The sequence below is a fragment of the Primulina huaijiensis genome, chromosome 2 (assembly GCF_012295235.1).
Source record: "Primulina huaijiensis isolate GDHJ02 chromosome 2, ASM1229523v2, whole genome shotgun sequence".
Classification (NCBI taxonomy): Eukaryota; Viridiplantae; Streptophyta; class Magnoliopsida; order Lamiales; family Gesneriaceae; genus Primulina; species Primulina huaijiensis.
This window is the reverse complement of record NC_133307.1, coordinates 20,018,715-20,039,940: the sequence shown is the minus strand read 5'-3', so window position 1 is coordinate 20,039,940 and position 21,226 is coordinate 20,018,715. Positions and strand designations below refer to the sequence as shown.

General features: G+C 33.9%; 2 protein-coding genes across 2 annotated transcripts; one reads left to right on the top strand and one right to left on the bottom strand.

Annotated features, from left to right (window-relative positions):
- The first annotated feature begins 14,026 nt into the window (after positions 1–14,026).
- Positions 14,027–15,427, top strand: LOC140959584 (senescence-specific cysteine protease SAG39-like). Its single transcript, XM_073417502.1, has 2 exons — positions 14,027–14,453; positions 14,780–15,427. Exons 1-2 carry the CDS (start codon positions 14,027–14,029, stop codon positions 15,370–15,372), a joined length of 1,020 nt encoding a protein of 339 aa, XP_073273603.1. The 3' UTR covers positions 15,373–15,427.
- Positions 15,428–16,050: 623 nt separating this feature from the next.
- LOC140968333 (calcium-dependent protein kinase 32-like) lies at positions 16,051–20,104 on the bottom strand. The gene is made up of 8 exons (XM_073429266.1): positions 19,130–20,104; positions 18,288–18,411; positions 18,056–18,199; positions 17,634–17,786; positions 17,417–17,532; positions 17,156–17,323; positions 16,581–16,817; positions 16,051–16,492 (listed from the first exon to the last, which is right to left on the bottom strand). The coding sequence occupies exons 1-8, from the start codon at positions 19,628–19,630 to the stop codon at positions 16,352–16,354; spliced, it is 1,584 nt and encodes a 527-aa protein (XP_073285367.1). The 5' UTR covers positions 19,631–20,104; the 3' UTR covers positions 16,051–16,351.
- Positions 20,105–21,226: the final 1,122 nt, after the last annotated feature.

Below are 21,226 nucleotides of genomic sequence, written 5' to 3'. Positions count from 1 at the left end.
TTTTGTAATTGTCTATGTTATATCTTTTTTATATATTATTATATAAGCTAATTTTTATTTATCTACTAGAAATGAACATTATACAGACATTTGTTCTACTAGTTTTGTCGTAAGTGAAAATTAAATTAAGCAAATAAAAAAGACAAAGAGATTTTTAATGTGGTCGGACAATCATCATACTTCACGAGACCACATCAGTTATCAAGAAAAATATTTTTGCAAACAATAATTGTACTTGTACCATTGGAGACTCCCTCTCGAGAGACCTGAACATGGTTCCAAAACCGATGGTTCCTGATAGTATAGGATAGTGTTTAGAGGATGATGAATAAATACTTTGAAAATATTTTATTTTTAAAAGAGTTATAATAGCTCGTTCTTGAAATGTTAAAAAAAAGCGAGCATAGAGAAATTATATTGAGTTTGATTCTAAACCGAGCGGAAGAAACTCAATAAAACATTCTAAAAACCGATTAAAAATTTTGTGAATGATTTGAAAAGAATATAAGTTTAAATAATAAAAACAGTTTTAATTAAAATATTTTATCAAACACTAAAAATGCTTCAATAATGTTTGTCAAAACAGTAACAATAATTAAATGCGATAAAGTAAAGACACAACAACTTGTTTTATGGATGATTGAAGATTAACAACTCATACTTCATTTTTTCTCCCTTTGTTGGAAAGTATCCACTAGAAGACTTTGACTTAGAACAACTACAATGATCCAAACTCGATTCAGATTAGCACCCTCAATGAGAACTCCTAGCACACTCTTGATTGTCTGTCGCAGCCTTGCAATCTGCATAATGTTTAACGTATCTTATGCTAAGACTACAAACACAATATTTAACATCTTTTAGTAAATACTTGAAGTGTATGTTTATCAAATATATCCTCATACACAGATGAAAAGATCTCACTAAGATGATCTATCTATTTAGACTCCCTTCATTGAGAATAAATCTTCTTGTGGGTGAGCTTTTATGTATTTATTGCTCTAATCTGCCAAAGGCTCCAAGCCCTTAAATATGCTCTTCTCTCGCTTGATATGATATTCACATAATTGTATTTATGACATCTAAGAATGATATGAATGTTTGAAACAAGAATATGATCGGTTGGAAATGTTAGGTATGATTTATGACATTGAAACAGTCGTATTCGTGTTGATGACCATATTCTAAGATCGAGCTGATTTTTCAGTTGACTGGGCTGATTTGACTATGATGGTTGATCAGCTTGGTCTAATGGTTTGATCAGCTTGGTCTGAGTCGAGTTGATACAAGTAGAGCTGGTCTCTTTTCTTGATTATAACTCTTGATTCATCAATTTCTGGTCAAAGTGATTAACATAAAAATTGTAGCTTTTTCTCATAACTTTCTACAAATCAAGAATCACTCAATTTCGAGTTCGTATGATAAAGATATACTCGAAATACTAGACTGTCTATAAGCTGAAACTGTTTCTACATTCAGTGCAAAACCAACTAATGTATCACAGTTTGTCATCATCTTTAGATCATTGTCTTAGCTGTGTAACACATACTGAATTATTTCATTTCTATAACCAAGCTTGGAGACATAACCAAAATAACAGAATTGATTATGTCAAGCTGATTCCATATTCAATTACATCAACTTGATCTTGCGACCACCAACTTGCCTAGATAACATCCAAATTAGTCGAGCTGGTCTGCTTTCTGTTTCTTGTTGAACCATGAAATCAGTTGGTCTTTGAGTAATTGACAAGTTTCACTCATACTATTCCTTTCAAGCTTGCATAATGCATAATTTTCATCTAAATACAACTAGATTGAAATATGAGTCTTTTGGGTACAAGAGGCCTATATTCTGAGTTCTTTTAAAATATTTAAGTATTTTTAACAACTAAATGTGATTGCTTAGGATCACATTGAAAACGTGCACACGTACATATTGCAAACATAATATCATGTTGACTCATAGTTAGGTAAAGCAATGAACCTATTAACCCTTGATACATTGTAACCTTGACTTAAATTCCACATTTTTATTTGTCTAGCTTAACTAATAAACTCATGGAGGTTGCTGCAGCTGAACATGTTTTAATTCCAAATCTTTTTAATAACTCTTTCGTATATTTGAATTGATTTATTAAAATACCCGAGTCTAGTGGCTTTACTTATAAGCCCAAAAATAATGTTAGTTCACTCATTATGCTCATCTCAAACTTATCATTCATCAACTTGGAAAACTTCTCACACAATTTTGGGTTGGTTGAACCGAAAATAATATCATCGACATAAATGTGAACAAACAGCGTATGATCATTCTTAATGAAAACAAAGAATTATCAACATATCCAATTGTAAAGTCATGATCAAGCAAGAATTGTGATAAAATATCATATCAGGCACGTGGTGCTTATTTTAATCCATACAGAACCTTATTTAATCTAAATACATGATTCAGTAAGGTATGATTAACAAAACATGGAGGTGTTCTACAAAAACTTTATCTTGTAATAGGCAATTTAAGAAGTCAATCTTAGCATTCATCTTAACACTTTGAAATTTTTTTAAGCAACATAAGTAAGAAAAATTCTAATTACCTTTAACCTTGCTGCCTGTGCGAATGTTTCATCGAAATATATGCCTTCTTATTTCCTAAAGCCATGTGCGGCTAATATTTCTTTATTCCTAATTACAGTTTTGCCTTCATTCAGTTTGTTTCAATAGATCCACAAAGTTCCTATTACTCATGGGTAGAGAAAGGAACTAGATACCAAACCTTCTTTATATCAAACTGATTTAGTTCATCCTGCATAGTGCATAGCTTCTATCCAACTGTCAACCATTAAAACTTCATCAATCTTCTTAGTTTTTTAGTTTAGGTGACTAACGAATCATTTTGTTCACATTGATCTCATCTCACTTTCATCTTCGAAATACATTTCTTTGATATGATTACTTCGCGTTGTCACCAAAATTAATTGTTGGAAACTTAATTTCGATGTTTGACAAACCGTAAGTCTAATCGATTAAATCAACTGATCAAGAAGACCGATTTCAGTTTTATCAAAGGCAAACTAAACCAGCTGAACTGGACGTCACAGATAACTGAATGATCAGTTAGACGACTATTACCTATCAACTGATCCTTCAGCTGTACACATCAAGAAAAGGACGTTCAACCGACAATAGTACAAAAGCAAACTGCAACAGATAGTGGGAACGCCGCAATTCAGCAGCAGTGTGGGAATGTCAGTAAAATGTTGACATGGCAAAACAACGGATAAAAAGATTCAAAATCTATCAAATGTTACCGTTGAAGAGAAGCCTATAAATAGCAGAGAAGAGCAGCTGAGAGAATACGACAATAACATATCAAAGTTCTGAATATCTAAACTCGTCTATTATCTGAAAAATACGATGTTACTCTGCTGAAATAAAAGCTCACGCTTATTGCATATATTCGTAGCAATCAAGGCTATTCCTTCGAGCTTTATAGCACAATGTCATACTTGTAAAAATCGATCTTGTAAGATATCAGTTGTGCTAAATTCAGTTGCATACTGTGAAGCATTTTGTAAACTAAGAGTTTCAGTCTTGGCAGTGTTAAGTCCAAACTGATGTGGGTCTTTACAAATTGTTATATTGATCAAAGTCTTTTAGTGAATATCATATCCTCGTGATAGAAGGGATGACGTAGGAGTGTTTGAAATCTACGAACATCCATAAAATCTGTGTTCTTATTTCAGTTTTTATTCTATCTATCAATTATTTTTATTCCGCACTTTATTGTTAACTGATTGATATTGACTGACAAGATTTCTAGTATCAGTTTATCACTAAACTAAACTCATCTTTCGAAAAGACTTGAAAAGTTGTTAGTGTTTATTCAACCCCCCCTTCTAAAAACTACTTTATCCAAGTACTTGATCCTATCAGTAATCTTGGGTCCTTTACATCTGATGAGTTATATCAGCATTTAGGCTACTCCTGTCATGTGCTTGAACATCCACTGTCAAAGTACCAAATTGAATCATTCGGTACTTCTTTATTCTTATCATGCAGACACAAATCTGATTAAATGGTATCCAATGTTATTTAGGTCCAAACTGGATTATTCTTTTGAAACTCAAACTTGGATCAGTCTAGAGGTGGATACCGTACCGAAATTTCTGATATCATATACTGTATCAAAAATACATGTATGATAAAAATGATACCGTTATCGTACCGACTTTTCGATATACTAAAAATTTGGTATGCTGAAGTTTTGGTACGGTATCGGTAAAATACCGTCATACCGAAAGTATATATAAAAAAATTCATTCTCTTATAATTCCAATGTCAGTTATCACCAATACTTAACAAATTCCTCAAGACAGTCAAATAGCCCAGGAAAGATATATACAAAACAAATTTATCAAGATACTAAACACCAACCGCAACATGTGTCTGGAGATCCAAGACATCAATGAACACCAATAAACTTCAACCGCAACATGTGCAACTTCTTCATCTGCTATCTTTGTATTAATTTCTGATGTCCTGTAATTTCTGAAGCATGTTAGTTTTTTAATAAGTTGAGGCACAGCATCCAATCCTCTAGCTAGCTGGAAGGTTAGGCGACAAAGATAAGACTTCTCAACAGTTTAAATTCTCAACTATGAGTCGAGTTGCTTCACTAAACTTTGATTTGGACTATTTTAACATGATGCGTCCAAACAGAAGTTAAGTTTTTTTTATTTTGGTACAGTATCCATATATATCATTTTATACCAAAAAATTATCTTATATTTTTTAAAAATTTAAATTTATTATTTAAAAATATTATATTTTTTTTAATTTATATATATTATTTCGGTATATACCAAAAATATCAAATTCCATACCGTTACATTACCGAATATTTTGGTATCGGTACCATACCATACCAAAAATTTCGGTATAGCAAAAATTTCGATAAATTCAATATTTTTCGATATGATAAACTCGGTATACCGAAAATTGAGTATTTTTTCCCACCCATAGATCAGTTTGATCGATCGACCACTTTCGTTGTTCACAAATGATTGTGCAGAAACATGCTTGTGTGGTGGTGCAATGAGTGTGCTAGAAACAAAAAGTTGTTTCACCTTCCTAACTTCATTGGTCAGCTTATATCTTTTTTGAACATGCTTAATGTTATGGTATCGACATGGCTTACCATTCATAGAGTTTTGCATTACCAAATTGAATATATGGTCAGACCAGTTAGGCTTAGCATGAGAAATCTCTAGTATATACCCTATACCAAATGTCCACCAAATATTCAGCCATGTGTCCATATGTTCAAATGGATTCTCAACTTAAGAGTTAGGCTTCTAATGTTCATATATTGTGCATTTGCGATGATTTTTGAAAAACCGTCGCTTTATGATATACCGTAGCGACGGGTTTTGTTTAAGCTGTCGCTAATTAAGATATATCATCGCCAAAATTAGCGACGGTTTTTTCTAAACAGTCTCATGAAGCCGTCGCTAAGTAGCGACAGTTTAGAAAAAACCGTCACTCATTAGTGACGATTTAGAGAAAAATTTAGACATAATCCGTCGCTAATTTTTTTAGTAACATAAAAAAAATACTTTTATAATTTAATAAATCTAAAAAAAATTACAATCTGACTATGCTAACAATATTCATGATCTTAACTAACACTTAAAAATTTATCAAAAATTGAAGCGAAAAAACTAACCCTAAATCGAAACTCAAATCGTCTAAGAGAGAAATATTTTTAATGTTGTGAAGTGGAGGAAAATAGACTGAAAACGCGGATATTTATAGATAATTTGCGACAGTTTCTGGTAGTACCGTCGCTCTTAGAACCATCGCTAATCGAAAACCGTCGCTAATTAATAAACCGTCGTTATTAGCGACAGTTAAGCAAAAATCGTCGCTATTAGTGACGGTTATTTATTAAATCGTCGCTAATTTAAAAATTACGACGGTTGCATTAAAACCGTCGCTAAATTTAGCGACGGTTTAAGCAGCTAATAAAGACTGACTAAAGACTTGTTCTAAAATTTGATCAGCTCGGCTTATTTTTTGTTTTAAAATATCAGCTACTTATACTTAACTTGTACTATCTCATTCTCAGTTTTTAGAACACTTTTCCTGGCTATTCCCAGTTAGGCTATATATTCTTGTTAGGCAAGTTTGAATGCTTAGCTTTAACTTCCTCGAATTATTGATGAAGTCTCTTGTACTCATTAACTGTGTCATGAGGTGTTGCGACAAGATCATTTGGTATGAATTCAGTCGAGTTAAAATCAAATACCTCGTCACCGATTGATTCCAGATTGGCATCAACCATGAGGCATTGAACATATTCTTGATCACTATAATGTTAGAACTATGATTCAAATGAATCGAATTCAAAATCCGCTTACTTGCTCTTACTTTCCTCAACCACCAACACTTTCTGATCCATTTTCTTCCTTAATGACTTCTTGTCATACTTATGTTTTTTTCTTCTTATCATTGGATCTTCTGTCCTTATCAAACATCTTTTCATCCTTATTTGATTCAGGACATTTAGCAATGAAGTGACCAGTTCTTCTACAATTGAAACATGCATTGTCCCCATCAATTGAATCTTTCTTGTAATGATCTAGGACTCTGAAATGTGCCCTGATTTTTCCTCATAAACTTCCAAATTTCTTCACGAATAATGACATTGCTTCATTACTCATTGTTCGATAGATTTTTCTTTGGGAAACGATGAATTGATTGTTGCAGTAGCAAGTGCTTTGGTTACCATTGAAGTGGACTCACCATCAGTCCTTGATTCCAACTCAAACTCATAAACTTTAAGATCTATGAACATATCATGAATTCAAGATTTTTCAGGTCCTTTGATTATCGCATGGTCGTAACATCTCACTCTCTCAAGAGTGTCCTCATCATCTTCAAGGTTATTTATATGTTCCCATACTCTTTACCCAGAACAGCCAATTCGATTATTATGTTGTTGAATCCTTCATCAAAATGTGACATAGATTCACCGAATTTCATCGTTATGCTATCAAATTTATGTATGGCAACAAACAATTTGTACTCTTTTGTTTGATCATTGTCCTCACATAGCCGAATTAAATTCTCCCAGATATCTTTGACAGTTGAGCATATTTTAATCTTACTTAATGTGTTCTTACCCAGCATTTTTTACAATATGTCCTTAGTCACATTGTCTAAATTGACTTTCTTTTTATCTTCACTAGTCAATTTAATTCTCGTTTTCTAACATTTGTGGTGCACCTTCTGTAATGGTAACAACAATATTGGATTTCAGAATCTTCATTGATTTGTATGTAATAGCGTACAACATATTGTTATCTTGTGCAGCTAAGTAAGCCTTAATTCTAATTTTCAATTCATCGAAATCTTCCTCGGAAAACATTGAGATCTTGCTAAAATAGATCATTATGTGAACAATTTTTAGAGAGAATTATTAACGTGCTCTGATACCATTTGTTAGGAATAGGAGATTGATTATAAGAGGGTTTTAATAAACAATCTCATAAAATTCTCAAAATAATTCGGTTGAATTAGCAATATTGAATTATAATTCTTGCCAGTTGAGCCTTAGCAAACCACTAGTTGGATACTGGATGGAAATAGACTCATTGAATTGGTTTGAATAATATAAATAGCAAAGCTAAGTATCAGTTAGGCTAGAGAGCTGAAATAATGTAAATGCACAAACAAATTGTCTATGGATATTTGTAGATTTTAACAACTCAAACGTCACATCTTTTTTCGTTTTCGAAATGATTTCACTAGAAGAATTTGGCAATTACAATAATTTGCAACAATCTGCTTCAGTAGAACTTATCACCGGCCTACTGAAACTCTTAGCTAACTTCAATACCGTTGGAATATTATAATTTTCAGAGTTTAACAAATTAATCAATAAGAGAACTGAAGAATCTAACTAATCGAACAATCGAGTGACAGGTCGTACTGAAGCAGAACAGAACAGCCTGAATACCTCGTACTACTATCAGATAAAATAACTAGAAGGCGATTCAACAGATATTTGTCATTTAATGCATTCAATATGATCGTTGAGATCGAAGACTATATATAGCTAATTGAATCAGTTGAAGAAGGTTACTGGAAGTGAGAAAACACACACGAAACAATCAAAGCTTCAATCTTCAATCAGTTGAGATACATCTTTCGAGTATTTTCTCAGTTTATAGATGGCACACTAAAGCTCTACATTCATTGTATTTATTCGTAGCATTCGGGCTATCAATTAAGAGCTTTTTAGTTAATTAATGTATAAGTGTTGCTAGACTATGAGTTTCAGTTTGGCAGTGTGTAAGACCAGCTGAAGTGGATTATTACAATCTGTTGTAATATATCAAAGTCTTTTAGTGAAATCCTATCCTCGTGATAGAAAAGGTGACGTAGAAGTATTTGAAGTCTCCAAACATCCATAAAAATACGTGTGTTCGTTTCAGTTACCATTTTAGTTTTACACTATATCAACCCTAAATATTCAATCTATATTTCAGTTTTATTCCACATTTTTATCAGTTGACTGATTTATATCGACAAACAAAATTCTAGGATCAATTCCTCAAAGAATTGATTCACACATCTGAAAAAGAGTACAAAATCCTAAGTGTGTATTCAACCCCTTTTAAAAACTTCAACTATCTTAACCGATTCTATCAAGTGGTATCAGAGCAGTTAATCTTGTTTTGAATACTTTCAAACGCTCAAAATGATCCATATAATCATGTGTTCTTTCAACAAGATTAGTTCTCCAGGGTAGAGTTTGATGATTGAAAGATAAGAATGCATGCTCATCTAGCTGTTCAAGATGATGACATGTGATATGTCATAATAGATCGACCGATGAAGATCATGAAAGTCAATACAGCTGTTGCTCTTACTGATGGAGCACCACATCGAATAGAGAAGCAACGAGATAAGTGGACCTCAGAAGACAAGAGAAAAACTCACTTGGACAATGTGGCCAAGTATATCTTGTATAAAACTTAAATAATCTGATCAGTAAGACTCTTACAGTCAGTTACATGTATTTTTGAACAAAATAAACTAGCATAGATGATCCTTAATGATATGAAAATAACAATCAAGCATGCGCTTCAAAGTATGAAAAATCAGTTGGGATTTAAAAACTTTGATTGCAGAATAAGGCTTGTGAGCAAGAAAAGTGTAGAGCAACTGAGTGTCCACAATACTTTTCTATTTATAGGCACATCTTCTAATGTACTATTTTTGAATTTGATAGTCGTTTCCAAATACAGAAGTTGTTGTGCCACGTCATTATCCTTTCTGAAAAATAGTACGATTCGGTAATGCACATGGACTCTGACTAATAACATATTAAATACTTGTTAATGGTACGAAGGATATTTTATCCGATAATGTCAGCCGATGTCACGCCCCAGGGAAGGGATTGGTCGACACCGACGTTGCTCTCAAATTTACATTCGAAAACAACAAGCCTTAGAAGTACAAAATTCAGAAACCAGTCTTTTTATTCATAATACTGAATATTTCATTGTCTGATACAAACTCAAATAACTAATGTTTTACAGCGGAAATATAAAAACCAGACATAACAATGTCTTAACAGATGCAGCGGAAAACAAACATAAATTAGAACTGAGAAACAACAGTCTTCTTCACCAGCCCCAGAACTGATTCTGCTCTTTTTCTTCTAACATTTCTTCCTTGTTCTTATCTGAGATGGGTTTGGTGGGTAAGTTATTTGGTCGTCACTCAATAAGCGGGGGAGGGAATAACTCCAGTTTTCAAAACCATTTTTAACAGAAACAGTAATAAAAATAATATACAGAAACTCTTACTTTCAAAACAAGAATCGGTATTCAAGAATAACAGGTTTCAGAACAGAAATCAGAACTCAAAATTTAGCAAGCAAGCACTGAGTACGTTTGTGAATTTCATGGCTAAACTGATATCAGTTCCCTATATATTCTCTCCTCTAAGGGGTGAGGCCAGTAATCAGTAATCAGAATTCAGTAATCATGAATGTTTCAGAATATATATTCCTATCATTAATTAACAAGGTTTCAGTGCTTCAAAAAGCAGATATTAAAAATAAAAAATACATATACTTTGCTTCAAAACAACAATTATCAAACTGGTTTCAAGATATTTATACATAAGTCCACTTATCGTAATTTGTTAGAAAATTTCGGTTGAAGTCTGAAATCTGCTTGCTCTCGATACTGGATTTTACTGCTCAAAAAAGGCACTCTATTAGCTAGAATTTTAAGTGATAACTCAAGATTTGTGTAACACCAATTCAGAGATTTGAGGGTGTTATTTATAAGCAAAATTCTGACCGTTAGCCTCTCAATTAATGGTCATAATCTGTCAATGTGTCATTAACAGCCTTTATTCCATGTTAAATGCTTCGGTTACAAGTCATAAGCAGAATCAGTAGCTGTCTGCTGGAATCTCGCGCTACTGAACTCTTCTGCTGCTGGATTCTATCTGCTGGAAAAATACCAGCTTCTGAAATATTAGTTGCTGTTGGAATTGTTAGCTGCTGCAAAATGCTATCTACTGCTGGAAATTTGGGTTCTCACAGCCGAGCTCTGATCCTTAGAGGAAATGTTCTAGAACAACTTTTGACTGATTCAGTAAGATAAGGTAACCAGTAAGCCTTGAATGGTAATCAGTAAGCCTTGAATAAGTGACCTTCGATAACCAATTACTTTACAGTAATCATTCATTATCAAGTTCAAATTTTTCTAAGTATTCAATTCGGCTTGACTTAAAATTAATGTTCACTTTAAATCTATAACTTTCTGTTAAATCACCGAAACTTAATTGATTATATATATAGAAAATAATAATAATAATCATAATAATAATAATAATAATAATGTAGGTGAAGCATGGTCACTTTCGTCCTCACACTGCATCACTTACATGTCATTGAATTGTCAAGATACGTAACTTTAAATGGTGATATTTCATATTTAACTCAGGTGTCCCTGTTTTCTTTCCCATCCACGAAGGGACAAACAAACCACTATATGCTAATCAATTTTCACACTCACTTGCAAAACTTCTTTACCTGCTGTTTTTTTCATCAAAATAATTCATGAATTGTAAGTTAGTGTAATTAATTATTAGGAGATGAATTGTCTTTTTAAATTAGTGTACAAAATAAATAAATTTTTCCATTTATATATAATACAAAGTATGATAATTAAAGTGAAAGAAAAAAGATATTACTTACCATTGAACAGAAAAAAGGTTAGACTAATGGGACAACGGTCATATTTTCATTTTATTATTATATTTAGAAATTATCAAATTAATTGATCAGCTTAAATGAAATTATCAAATTAATTGATGAGCTTAAATAAATTAGAATATAAAATTGATAAAGACAATCAATATCTCTAGAAATCATACAAGGTGAAAATATGTACTAAATATGAGTACTATTGTTAAAGTCAAAAATTTGTGTGAGACGGTCTCACGGGTCGTATTTTGTGAGACGGATATCTTATTTGAGTCATTCATGAAAAAGTATTATTTTTTATGCTAAGAGTATTATTTTTTATTGTGAATATCGGTAGGGTTGACCCGTCTCACAGATAAAGATTCGTGAAACCGTCTCACAAGAGACATACACATTCTTAAAAAAAGGCTTAGAATTATATAATTTATTACTTTTCATTTTAAAAATATTGAATTTGTGATGTTTATAACAAATTATTTATGATATATATCTTCTTGAAATTAAACTAAAATATAATTCAGCCACTCCTTTTTATTTCTCCCACAAAGTCCAATACCATCATTTTATTGCTCCAAAGCTCATCTGAACACTCTCACTGCTCTCTCCGACAATCACGCATATTTTCACACATCAACAATCCCAAAATCTTTGAAGCTCATTCTGCAATCATGCTGATCCCATAGTTTTGAGAAATCTTTGGCCATTTTCATGTTCAATCTGTTCTTCCAGCTGACTTCTGTTTAACCCCTATATCTATATCTTCAATACATCGCCATATATCTGTTCTTTAAACATGGCTCTAGTGAATCAGCTTCCGCCACTTGTAGGGCCGCCGCCAGTGCTGGTGGAGGTGGAGCCGAGCCACTCCACCCACCACTCCATCGAGACACTGGTGGTGGTGCTAGCGGTGATAACAATACTTGCAGTCATTGCGGGGATCCTAGCTCGGCTCTGTGGAGGCCAGCATTTGGGGGGATCCGGGGAACACGACATAGAAGGATGGGTGGAGAGGAAGTGCCGCAGCTGCATCGACGGCGGTGTAACAACCGGCGCACCGCCTCCCAAGGAGGAACAGCCAAAGCCAGCGGCAACCGAGGAAGCAAAGAAATGAAGAATATTAATACATGTGAGAGTTGGGCCAATTGAGAAATCTAGCAAATTTTGTTTTCCCAAATTCTAAACTCTATCTATATTATCTTCAAAAAAATAAAAAAATTCATCTATTTTCAATTTTTTGTTATTTATTTACATTTTGTGCATTAATTTTGTACTCGAATGCATTGTCTAATCTAAGAGTAAATTCTTTTTTGAGGTTTGATATATTTAATTATTTATTATTATCAGTAAAATCACAGTCAAAATAAATAGATTAAAGAATTCCTGTTGAGTTCTTAAATATGAAAAAATAAAATAAAAAACAAATAAAGAATACTTTTAGCTACATGAATAAAAGTTTAAAACCACAATATTTCACCCAAATATTATAATGTGAAAGAGCTCAAATTAAATTGGTAATTTGTAAAATATAGATTTAGAAGATGTTCTACTAAACTTATTTAAAATATTTTATAAATTCTTATATATCTTATAAGTTGTTTTAGGCAAAGTTTAATGTGAGTAAATAAAATGTTTAATAAAAAAATTGTAGTTAATAATTTAAACAATAAAATATTAATATTTTTGTTTTTTTATATCATAAATCGTATTTTAAATTTGATAACAAAAAATAAACAAAGTGATAAAGTGAAATTTAAGAAGTGACGATAAAATAAGAATATTTTGAAATAATAAAATATAAAAATAAGATCTTTTAAAAAGAGAGTATCCCATTTTTTAAAAAATACTTTATAATCTATCAAACAACTTATTTAAATAACTATTTGTAATTTTTTTTTACTAAATAAATTATGAGAGCTTATAAGTTTTAAAACAACTTATAAGTCTGTTTTTAGAGTTTATAAGCTCCGATAAACACTTTCTTAGTTGTAAAAAGCTTTTAGCCATTTGTTTATTAAATTACGTTTCCTCTTTACATCCCAAATAATAATAATAATAATAATAAGCTTGATTGAATAATTTTGTAATTAACTTTTCTTCGCTATTGAGAATGATGCTCAAACTTGGCTCTAGTTGGTGTCCAAGTTTCCGTAGCTCGAGCTGTAAATAAAAAATGATAAAGAAATTAGCATTAATATATCTGAAAGTTGTGTGTGGATTGAAAGATATGGATTTGAGGGATTTTTTAAATGACGTTTTCAAATGATTATATATGTATTGAGGTGAATTTGAAATCTACCTCGACGACGTAAAAAATAATCTGCGGTTATTTGAATGAAGTTTGCCGACAAACCGATGGGAAAACCCTACAACTTGATAATATTTTCTTGAGAATTGACGAAGGATCCTTAATCAAATGTTAGATTTCATAGAGTTTAACTTTATAACTTGTCTATCCCACGATTAATCAAAGCCATACGCTGATATTCTAGGACAAGTTATATGTCAATTTGAACTATGTTCGATGGACCAACGTCTACGGTGTCTTCGTTAATCAGTCTTAGTTAAATGTCACCTTGATCTCCCCGGCAAACTGGAAATAACTTAATCGAATTTTTCGTTTACATAATAATTGAACAAATCTTCTTCTATAAATGCATGACTTCTTCGAGGCTAAAATGCAATCCCAAAAAGTACATTTTATAACCAAGAAATGACTATCTCGTCAGCACTAAACATGAAATCTAGTACCATTGTTGTTATGTTGGCAATCTTGGGAATTTTCGTCACTCGAACCACCTCGCGCCAAGTACCAAGGTTGTCCATGCTAGAGAGACACGAGCAATGGATGTTAGAATACGGCAGAGTTTATGAAAATATCGGAGAAAAGGCGATTCGCTTCAAGATATTCAAGGATAATGTGGAGTTCATTGAAAGGTTCAATGAAGGTGGAAATAGGCCTTACAAGCTTGGCCTCAATGCATTTGCTGATCAAACTAACGAGGAATTTAGGGCTGCTAGGAATGGACTTAAGACAGTTTCTTCGAACGAGAAATGGACTGAAACTACATCGTTCAAGTATGAAAATGTGAGTGTTGTCCCACCTAGCATGGACTGGAGAAAGAAAGGGGCCGTTACACCAGTCAAGGATCAAGGCCAATGCGGTAAGACATTCCCTTTCCTAGTTAGGATAGACAATCTTCCTTAACAAAAACATTTTTCCTTTGGAAATTTCAAGGTTAATGTTTGGTTAGGCTTTAAAATTTTTAAAAGCACTTGCATAATGAAAGTGAATAGGCAAAAAAATATTATGTTTAGAGATTCTGCTTCAATTTTTCTTCAAGATATAAATCCAAGCAAATATTAAAAAATAAAGAGAGAGTAGTGTTCCGACCGGTCATGTTTGGTTGTGTATAACGTTTCTGGAACGTATATATTCGAGGTAATTCACAGTCTTTTTCTTCACTATCTTCCTGTCCTGAAACTACAGGAAGTTGCTGGGCATTTTCAGCAATAGCAGCAACAGAAGGGATCAACAAGCTCTCAACAGGCAAACTGATCTCACTCTCAGAGCAAGAAATAGTAGACTGCGACAGAACAAGCAACGACCAAGGCTGTGAGGGCGGATACATGGAAGATGCCTTCGGGTTCATCGCGAAGAACAAAGGGATCGCCTCCGAATCCACGTACCCTTACTCAGCCGCAGATGGAACCTGCAACAAGAACAAAGAAGCATCCCACGCAGCCAAGATTTCGGGGTTTGAAAAGGTGCCCACCAACAGTGAGGCTGCTCTTGTTAAGGCGGTCGCACATCAGCCTGTATCCGTGTCCATCGACGCGAGCGGAATGGCATTTCAGTTTTATTCAAGCGGGGTGTTTACAGGGGACTGTGGGACCAATCTGGATCACGGCGTGACTGCTGTTGGATATGGGATGGCCGGGGATGGTACTAAGTATTGGTTGATCAAGAATTCTTGGGGAACTAGCTGGGGTATGGAGGGGTATATTATGATGGAGAAGGATATCAGTGCTAAAGAAGGGCTTTGTGGGATTGCTATGGATTCCTCATACCCTACTGCTTGATCTTGATCATCAGAAAGAATTTGTATATATTAATGGTATATCTATCGATTATCTGTACACAAGACGGACAATGCAACATTCCGAGGATTCGACCTGTCTGTATATGTATGTGTGTGTGTGTGTGTATATATATATATATTGATCATGTGTCTATTAGTTGTATCTTTAGTCAAGTCATGTCATGTGTGCTGAATTTGGGTCATGCAGTTTGAGAAATTTATCGAACATGGTTAATTATGTCTAGCTCTTTCATCAGCAGAAATCCAAATACAGCTCTCTTTTACTACAATTGGCTGGGGGTTTGTTTTGTCTAGAGTTGGAACCGCAAATTGCATATGCCAAATACAATTCGATCAGGTTTACAGAAGTTTGACAGTTGAAAACTCCAATAGCTCTATGCCAATGCCGTTCATTTATCATCAGCATCGCTAGCAGCTGATTGATGCAGCATAGAATCTATTTAAAAACTGAGCTACTGTCCAATTCTAGCATGGTCATATTTTTTAAATATGTTCCTCTAGAAAATGTATAGATTTTTTTCAAGTATATAAACAAAATAAATGAGAGAATATATATATATAATGGGAATTTGTAAAAATATAGCCCAACATCATGTCTAACCATTAAAAAGTATTGAAAATTTTACTGGATTACTCACATGTGAAAATAAAACCCATATGATAAATCGAATCAGGTGAATATAAAAAAACCAGGATTGGTGATCAACTAGTTTAATTGGATCTAATCTGTTTTAATATTCTACTTTTAATTTACACCAATAACTCTAACGAGCTTCCATATTGTATCTTAAGAATCTATCAAGAACTATTCAATTTAACATGCAAACTTTGGTAACAATGGACAATATGCATGTGAAATGATAATCAAATTTGATCGTGGCTCTGCTCTTACAACATAGATTAATGAAAAAACAGAAAAACTTGTTTCCACTCAAGTGTGCCATTCTCTACAGGGGCCATCACATTCGTATTGATCCGCTCTTGATCAGGTTCAAATTCAGACTGTTGTATCGTTCTCTCGAATACTGTCTCGAGGCCTTTCTCCAATCTGTTCCGGCCTTCATCATTGCAGCAAACTCGTCGTAACTTATACGCCCATCCTGCAGACAATAATACAGAAAAAGATGTAAGAATGTATGAAAGAATGTGTTAGATATGGTCAGAAATTTGAGATAGGATGCGACTGACCTTGTCTGTGTCCACGTCTTGCATAATGGCAATAATGACCTCTTCACTGGTCGCCTCTGTCTCTGCCTCTTCGGCGAAGGCGTCTCTTAGCTCTTCCATCTCTATATACCCACTTTTGTTAGCATCAAAGAACTCGAACGCCTTGTGTATATGTTCGTCGTTTCCCATCTTTCTTAGGTGAACAGATATTGCAACAAATTCTCCACAATTGAGATATCCATCTTTATCCACATCACCCTGTTCCAACAGGAATTAAAAAAACTAACATTACTCTACTAGTTAATACAAAGCAAATTTTCACGTGACAAGGCGTGTAGCATTCAAAAATGTTGTGCTTTGCAAACGAAGTGTTCTCTAACATGGCATCATCTGTTTCAGTAATCATTGTCAAAAATGCGAGCTCGTGGGAGGTAAGCTAACAAAAGTTTTATAGGGTCACTGCCCTGCTTTTTCCCATGCTTCTCATTGCTTATCGAATCATGTATTGATGAACGACTCATAGATGACTACCGCTTTAGAGCTGTTCAAAAGATTTAAGCCTAGAATGAAGTCATATAATTAGATATGACACTCACAGCTTCCATTAGAACTTGAAGATCGTTATCTGGGATGTGATGGCCAAGCTTCTGTAGCCCCACTCTTAACTCGTCAATGTCAACCTTCCCCTTGTTGTCCATGTCCATCAATTGGAATCCTTCAACTATGCCTGCCACTTCCTCCACAGATAGATGCTCAGCAATCACCTGACATTCGAGAAATCGATTTAGCAAAAACCGTAACTGGCCAACGACACCATTATTGATCGTTTATTAACTTTCAGAAGCAAGAGCTGTTACCCGTAGAGCTCTTTTCTTGAGCTTATTCATCATTGAAAACTGCTTGAGCCTAGCTCTAACAGTTTCACCCAAAGAAACATTGGGAGCACTCTTTGCATTCTGCAACCAAGGATGATCTGCGAGTCAAGCAGCTAGAATTGTCAACAATTTGAAATGAGCAATCAAGCATGGCGATATGCAAAATGTGGTGTTGATAATTAATTGGGCTAAATGTTACCTAGAACCTCCTCGGGTGTAAGACGTTTCTTGGGGTCGGGGTTGAGCATTTTCTTTACCAGGTCTTTTGCTTTATCAGAAACCTTGGGCCAAGGATCTCTTTGGAAACTCACAACAGAACGAATAATCGATTGGGCAATGCCTTGTTCAGTTTCTGCAATTTAACAACATTTTGTGCCAGAGGGAATGTCAAAACCGAGTGGAAAATGTCTGTACTTTTAATCAAACAACAGAGAGTTTCTATGTCTACACACACAAGTTAACCACACTTTGCATCCCTATCTACTATACAATACACAAAATATGATTGATTCAACCATTTTAACCTAGTTTGAACATCCTCCTTCAATAAAGTTGGCATTAAAGTTTAGTTGCATAAATTCAAAATATGGCCGCAAAGCGTACAGAAAATTGGAAACTAACCAGCCCAAAACGGTGGAAATCCACAGAGTAAGATATAAAGAACAACGCCAGCACTCCAAATGTCTATTTCTGGACCATAGTCTTTCTTCAGGACCTCCGGAGCCATATAGAAAGGGCTTCCCACAATTTCATCAAATCTCTCGCCTGCAGAATTGTCAAAAAGTTAGCTGATGCAATCCAACATATGTTTAACTGCAACCCAAAGAATTAATGAAGCGTGAAAGGAACATACCAGGCTTGAAGATAACTGATAGCCCAAAATCAATGACCTTTAGTGGTGCCGTTTCTTTCATATTTGCAAACAAGAAGTTTTCGGGTTTAAGATCACGATGCATGACCCCATGCTTGTGGCAATTCTGCAGGAAGATCCACTTAATTAGATAACACTTACAAGGGTGGACAAAATACAGTTACTTTGCAAGTTACCACGGCAACAAACAGAACAGAGTTGGAAAAAAAAAAGATGCAATCATAAAAAATGGGGTCGAATAATGCATTTTTGCGTCAACAAATGACAGATGTAAAACATACTGATTGAATCGGCATCGTTTATCACTCAAGATGTCAACACTCCAGAGTCTCAATACTCAACATACACCCTCAATCACACACTATTGCAGGTTTCTTCAACAGGATGTCCAGATATTCTAGACTTATTTTATCTTCAACTGCCTTTATCCATGTGCTAATAAGGTCTCCATGGACATGGGTCAGACACTACAATAATGCACTAAATTGGATTATTGGACAATTTCTGGTGTTCCTTAAACGAAAGATCAGAGAATTAATGTATCCAGTGGCACGGCCAGATGGGGTGCGCAGGGGGCTCACTCCTCTTCCTCGAAACTTTTCTATAGATTCATATATTTGCATATGCTATATATACCCACTAAAATATGATATCACCCCAACCCATATTTTGAATTTTAGTTACATTTGCGGTTCAGTCAATGCATGTATACTGGCACAAACAAAGGATAAATCAACAATAAAAATCTCTACTCAGCAAATATAGATTAGAACTCATACCACATTAATAAAGCAACACAAAACACCAAGAAATCAAATCTTCACCTGAATAACTTCAACAATGGTTCGAGTCACCGCGGCAGCCGCCCTCTCAGTATAATGTCCTCTAGCAACAATTCTGTCAAACAGTTCACCACCCTCACATAACTCCATGACTAAATGCACTGCACTATCATCTTCGTATGTATCCTTCAAACTCACAACATTTGGAAGCTTCGGCAAATGCTTCATGATCTGAACCTCCCTCCTCACATCCTCAATATCTACTCTAGTCCTGAGCTTCTTCTTAGATATGGACTTACAAGCAAACACTTCCCCAGTTGATTTTTCAGTGCATAAATAGGTAACCCCGAATTCACCTCTACCGAGCTCACGCCCCAGCTCGTAAAAGTCCTCAATGTTATGCCCTGTTGGATTGGTCAATACGTAGGATTTGTATCCACCATATGGCACATGTTTACCATCATTAATAGCAAAGCGATTTGGCTTATGATTTCCCACTATCTCCTCGTCGGAAGTTTTAGGAACAACACAACAATTTCCCATTTTAATGAAATCAAGAAAAATCAAACAATTTTTTCAATATTTGAACAAAAAATGTAGTCAGGAATTCAATAAAAGCCCAAGTATCAATGAATCAATCAAAATCTGAACTTCTTCAGATCAAAAGAATAAAGATTAAGAATTCCCACGATTTCTACGCCGATTAAGCTTATAACTTGCACAAAAAAGATAGCACTCCACTAAACAAAACAAAAAAATCCGAACTTTAAGACCAAAACACGAGAAACAAAGAATTGGGTTCTCTCTAAATTCAACCAGATTCAAAACCCGCCAAACAAGTTTCAGATATTTGAAGATTCAATACTCCGGATGAAAGGGGTGGCAAAACCAAGAAAATATACCAAGTTTCAAGAAATATGTGGTGAGTTAAAGGAAGAAGGTTTGGTATGACAAAACAATGTGAAGGGAAAGGGGATTTAAGGGAAGATGGGAAAGGTCTTGTAGTAAAATGTCGAGAATTGGAATATATCCACATCATGGAGGGAGAGATATCGTCATTTCTTGGTGACTTCCCTCCTCCTAAGGTATGTTTCAAATAATACATAAAATAATAAAAGTGGGTCTTATGTGGTCAACTCTACCCATATTCACCATAAAAACTAATACTCTTAGCTTAAAAGTAATACTTTTTCATGGATAACCCAAATAAGAGATCCGTCTCACAACTACGACCCGTGAGACCGTCTCACACAAGTTTTTGCCAAATAATAGACATTTTCTTCTCTCTGCTAATTCTATTTGACTTATGGAGGAATAGATTTATTTTGCAAAAAATCAAATTATTTTCAAACATTTTGTTTGGTGAAGTAGTCCAAGAAAAGGAATGCGCCATAACAAATCCTTGGACAATATTCATTATAGTCAGTATATTAAAAATCGAGCCGTCCGTCTAATATTTAGACAATTTTTTTCTCAAGATATGTAATTTTTTTTGTTTATCGATATATTTCTTCGATAATTTCTCTATATCATATTGTAATTCAAAATTAATGGAATATCCTCTTTATTGGTAACAAATTGATTGAAAAATATGACATAATATATTACATTAGCGGTTGTTCGTCTAAGTGGATCTAAAAATCGAGGCGATTGACAACTGTCCAGCGCCTATGCGGTTTGTTTTATAACAATGATTATAGATGAGTCTAAAAACAAACAATTTTATATTAACTTCTATAAAGACATCAGAAAAACAACATTCAGAGTTTTTTTTATGGTCCTTACTTTGCTACATCATTGTGACATCAAAAACAAAAAAACTTCATTCATTATCCACAATAAAAAAAACCTCAAACAATTTTTTTTATGGACCACACATCTAATTCAAATATCTCAATATTCTCGTTCTTTAAAAATATTAATTACAATCAATTTTTAAAATTTATAAATAATATCAATTACAAACAATTTTTAAAAATTATAAAAATGAAAAATACAACATTAAACAACCAATTAATGCAAACCATTTATATAAAAAACATAAGATAATTAATTTATTCATAATTAATTATTAAATCTTTCAATGATGGACGCATACACATAACCACGGGTGGAGCCAGCTGCCCACACAGGGCCCAA

Bases quoted from the DNA above. Each gene is read 5' to 3' on its own strand.
- LOC140959584 (XM_073417502.1), top strand. From the start codon at position 14,027: ATGAAATCTAGTACCATTGTTGTTATGTTGGCAATCTTGGGAATTTTC. The intron at 14,454-14,779 runs GTAAGACATTCC...CTGAAACTACAG, and splicing joins CAAGGATCAAGGCCAATGCG to GAAGTTGCTGGGCATTTTCA.
- LOC140968333 (XM_073429266.1), bottom strand. From the start codon at position 19,630: ATGGGAAATTGTTGTGTTGTTCCTAAAACTTCCGACGAGGAGATAGTG. The intron at 17,533-17,633 runs GTAACATTTAGC...CTTGACTCGCAG, and splicing joins TACACCCGAGGAGGTTCTAG to ATCATCCTTGGTTGCAGAAT. The intron at 16,818-17,155 runs GTGAGTGTCATA...CTGTTGGAACAG, and splicing joins TTCAAGTTCTAATGGAAGCT to GGTGATGTGGATAAAGATGG.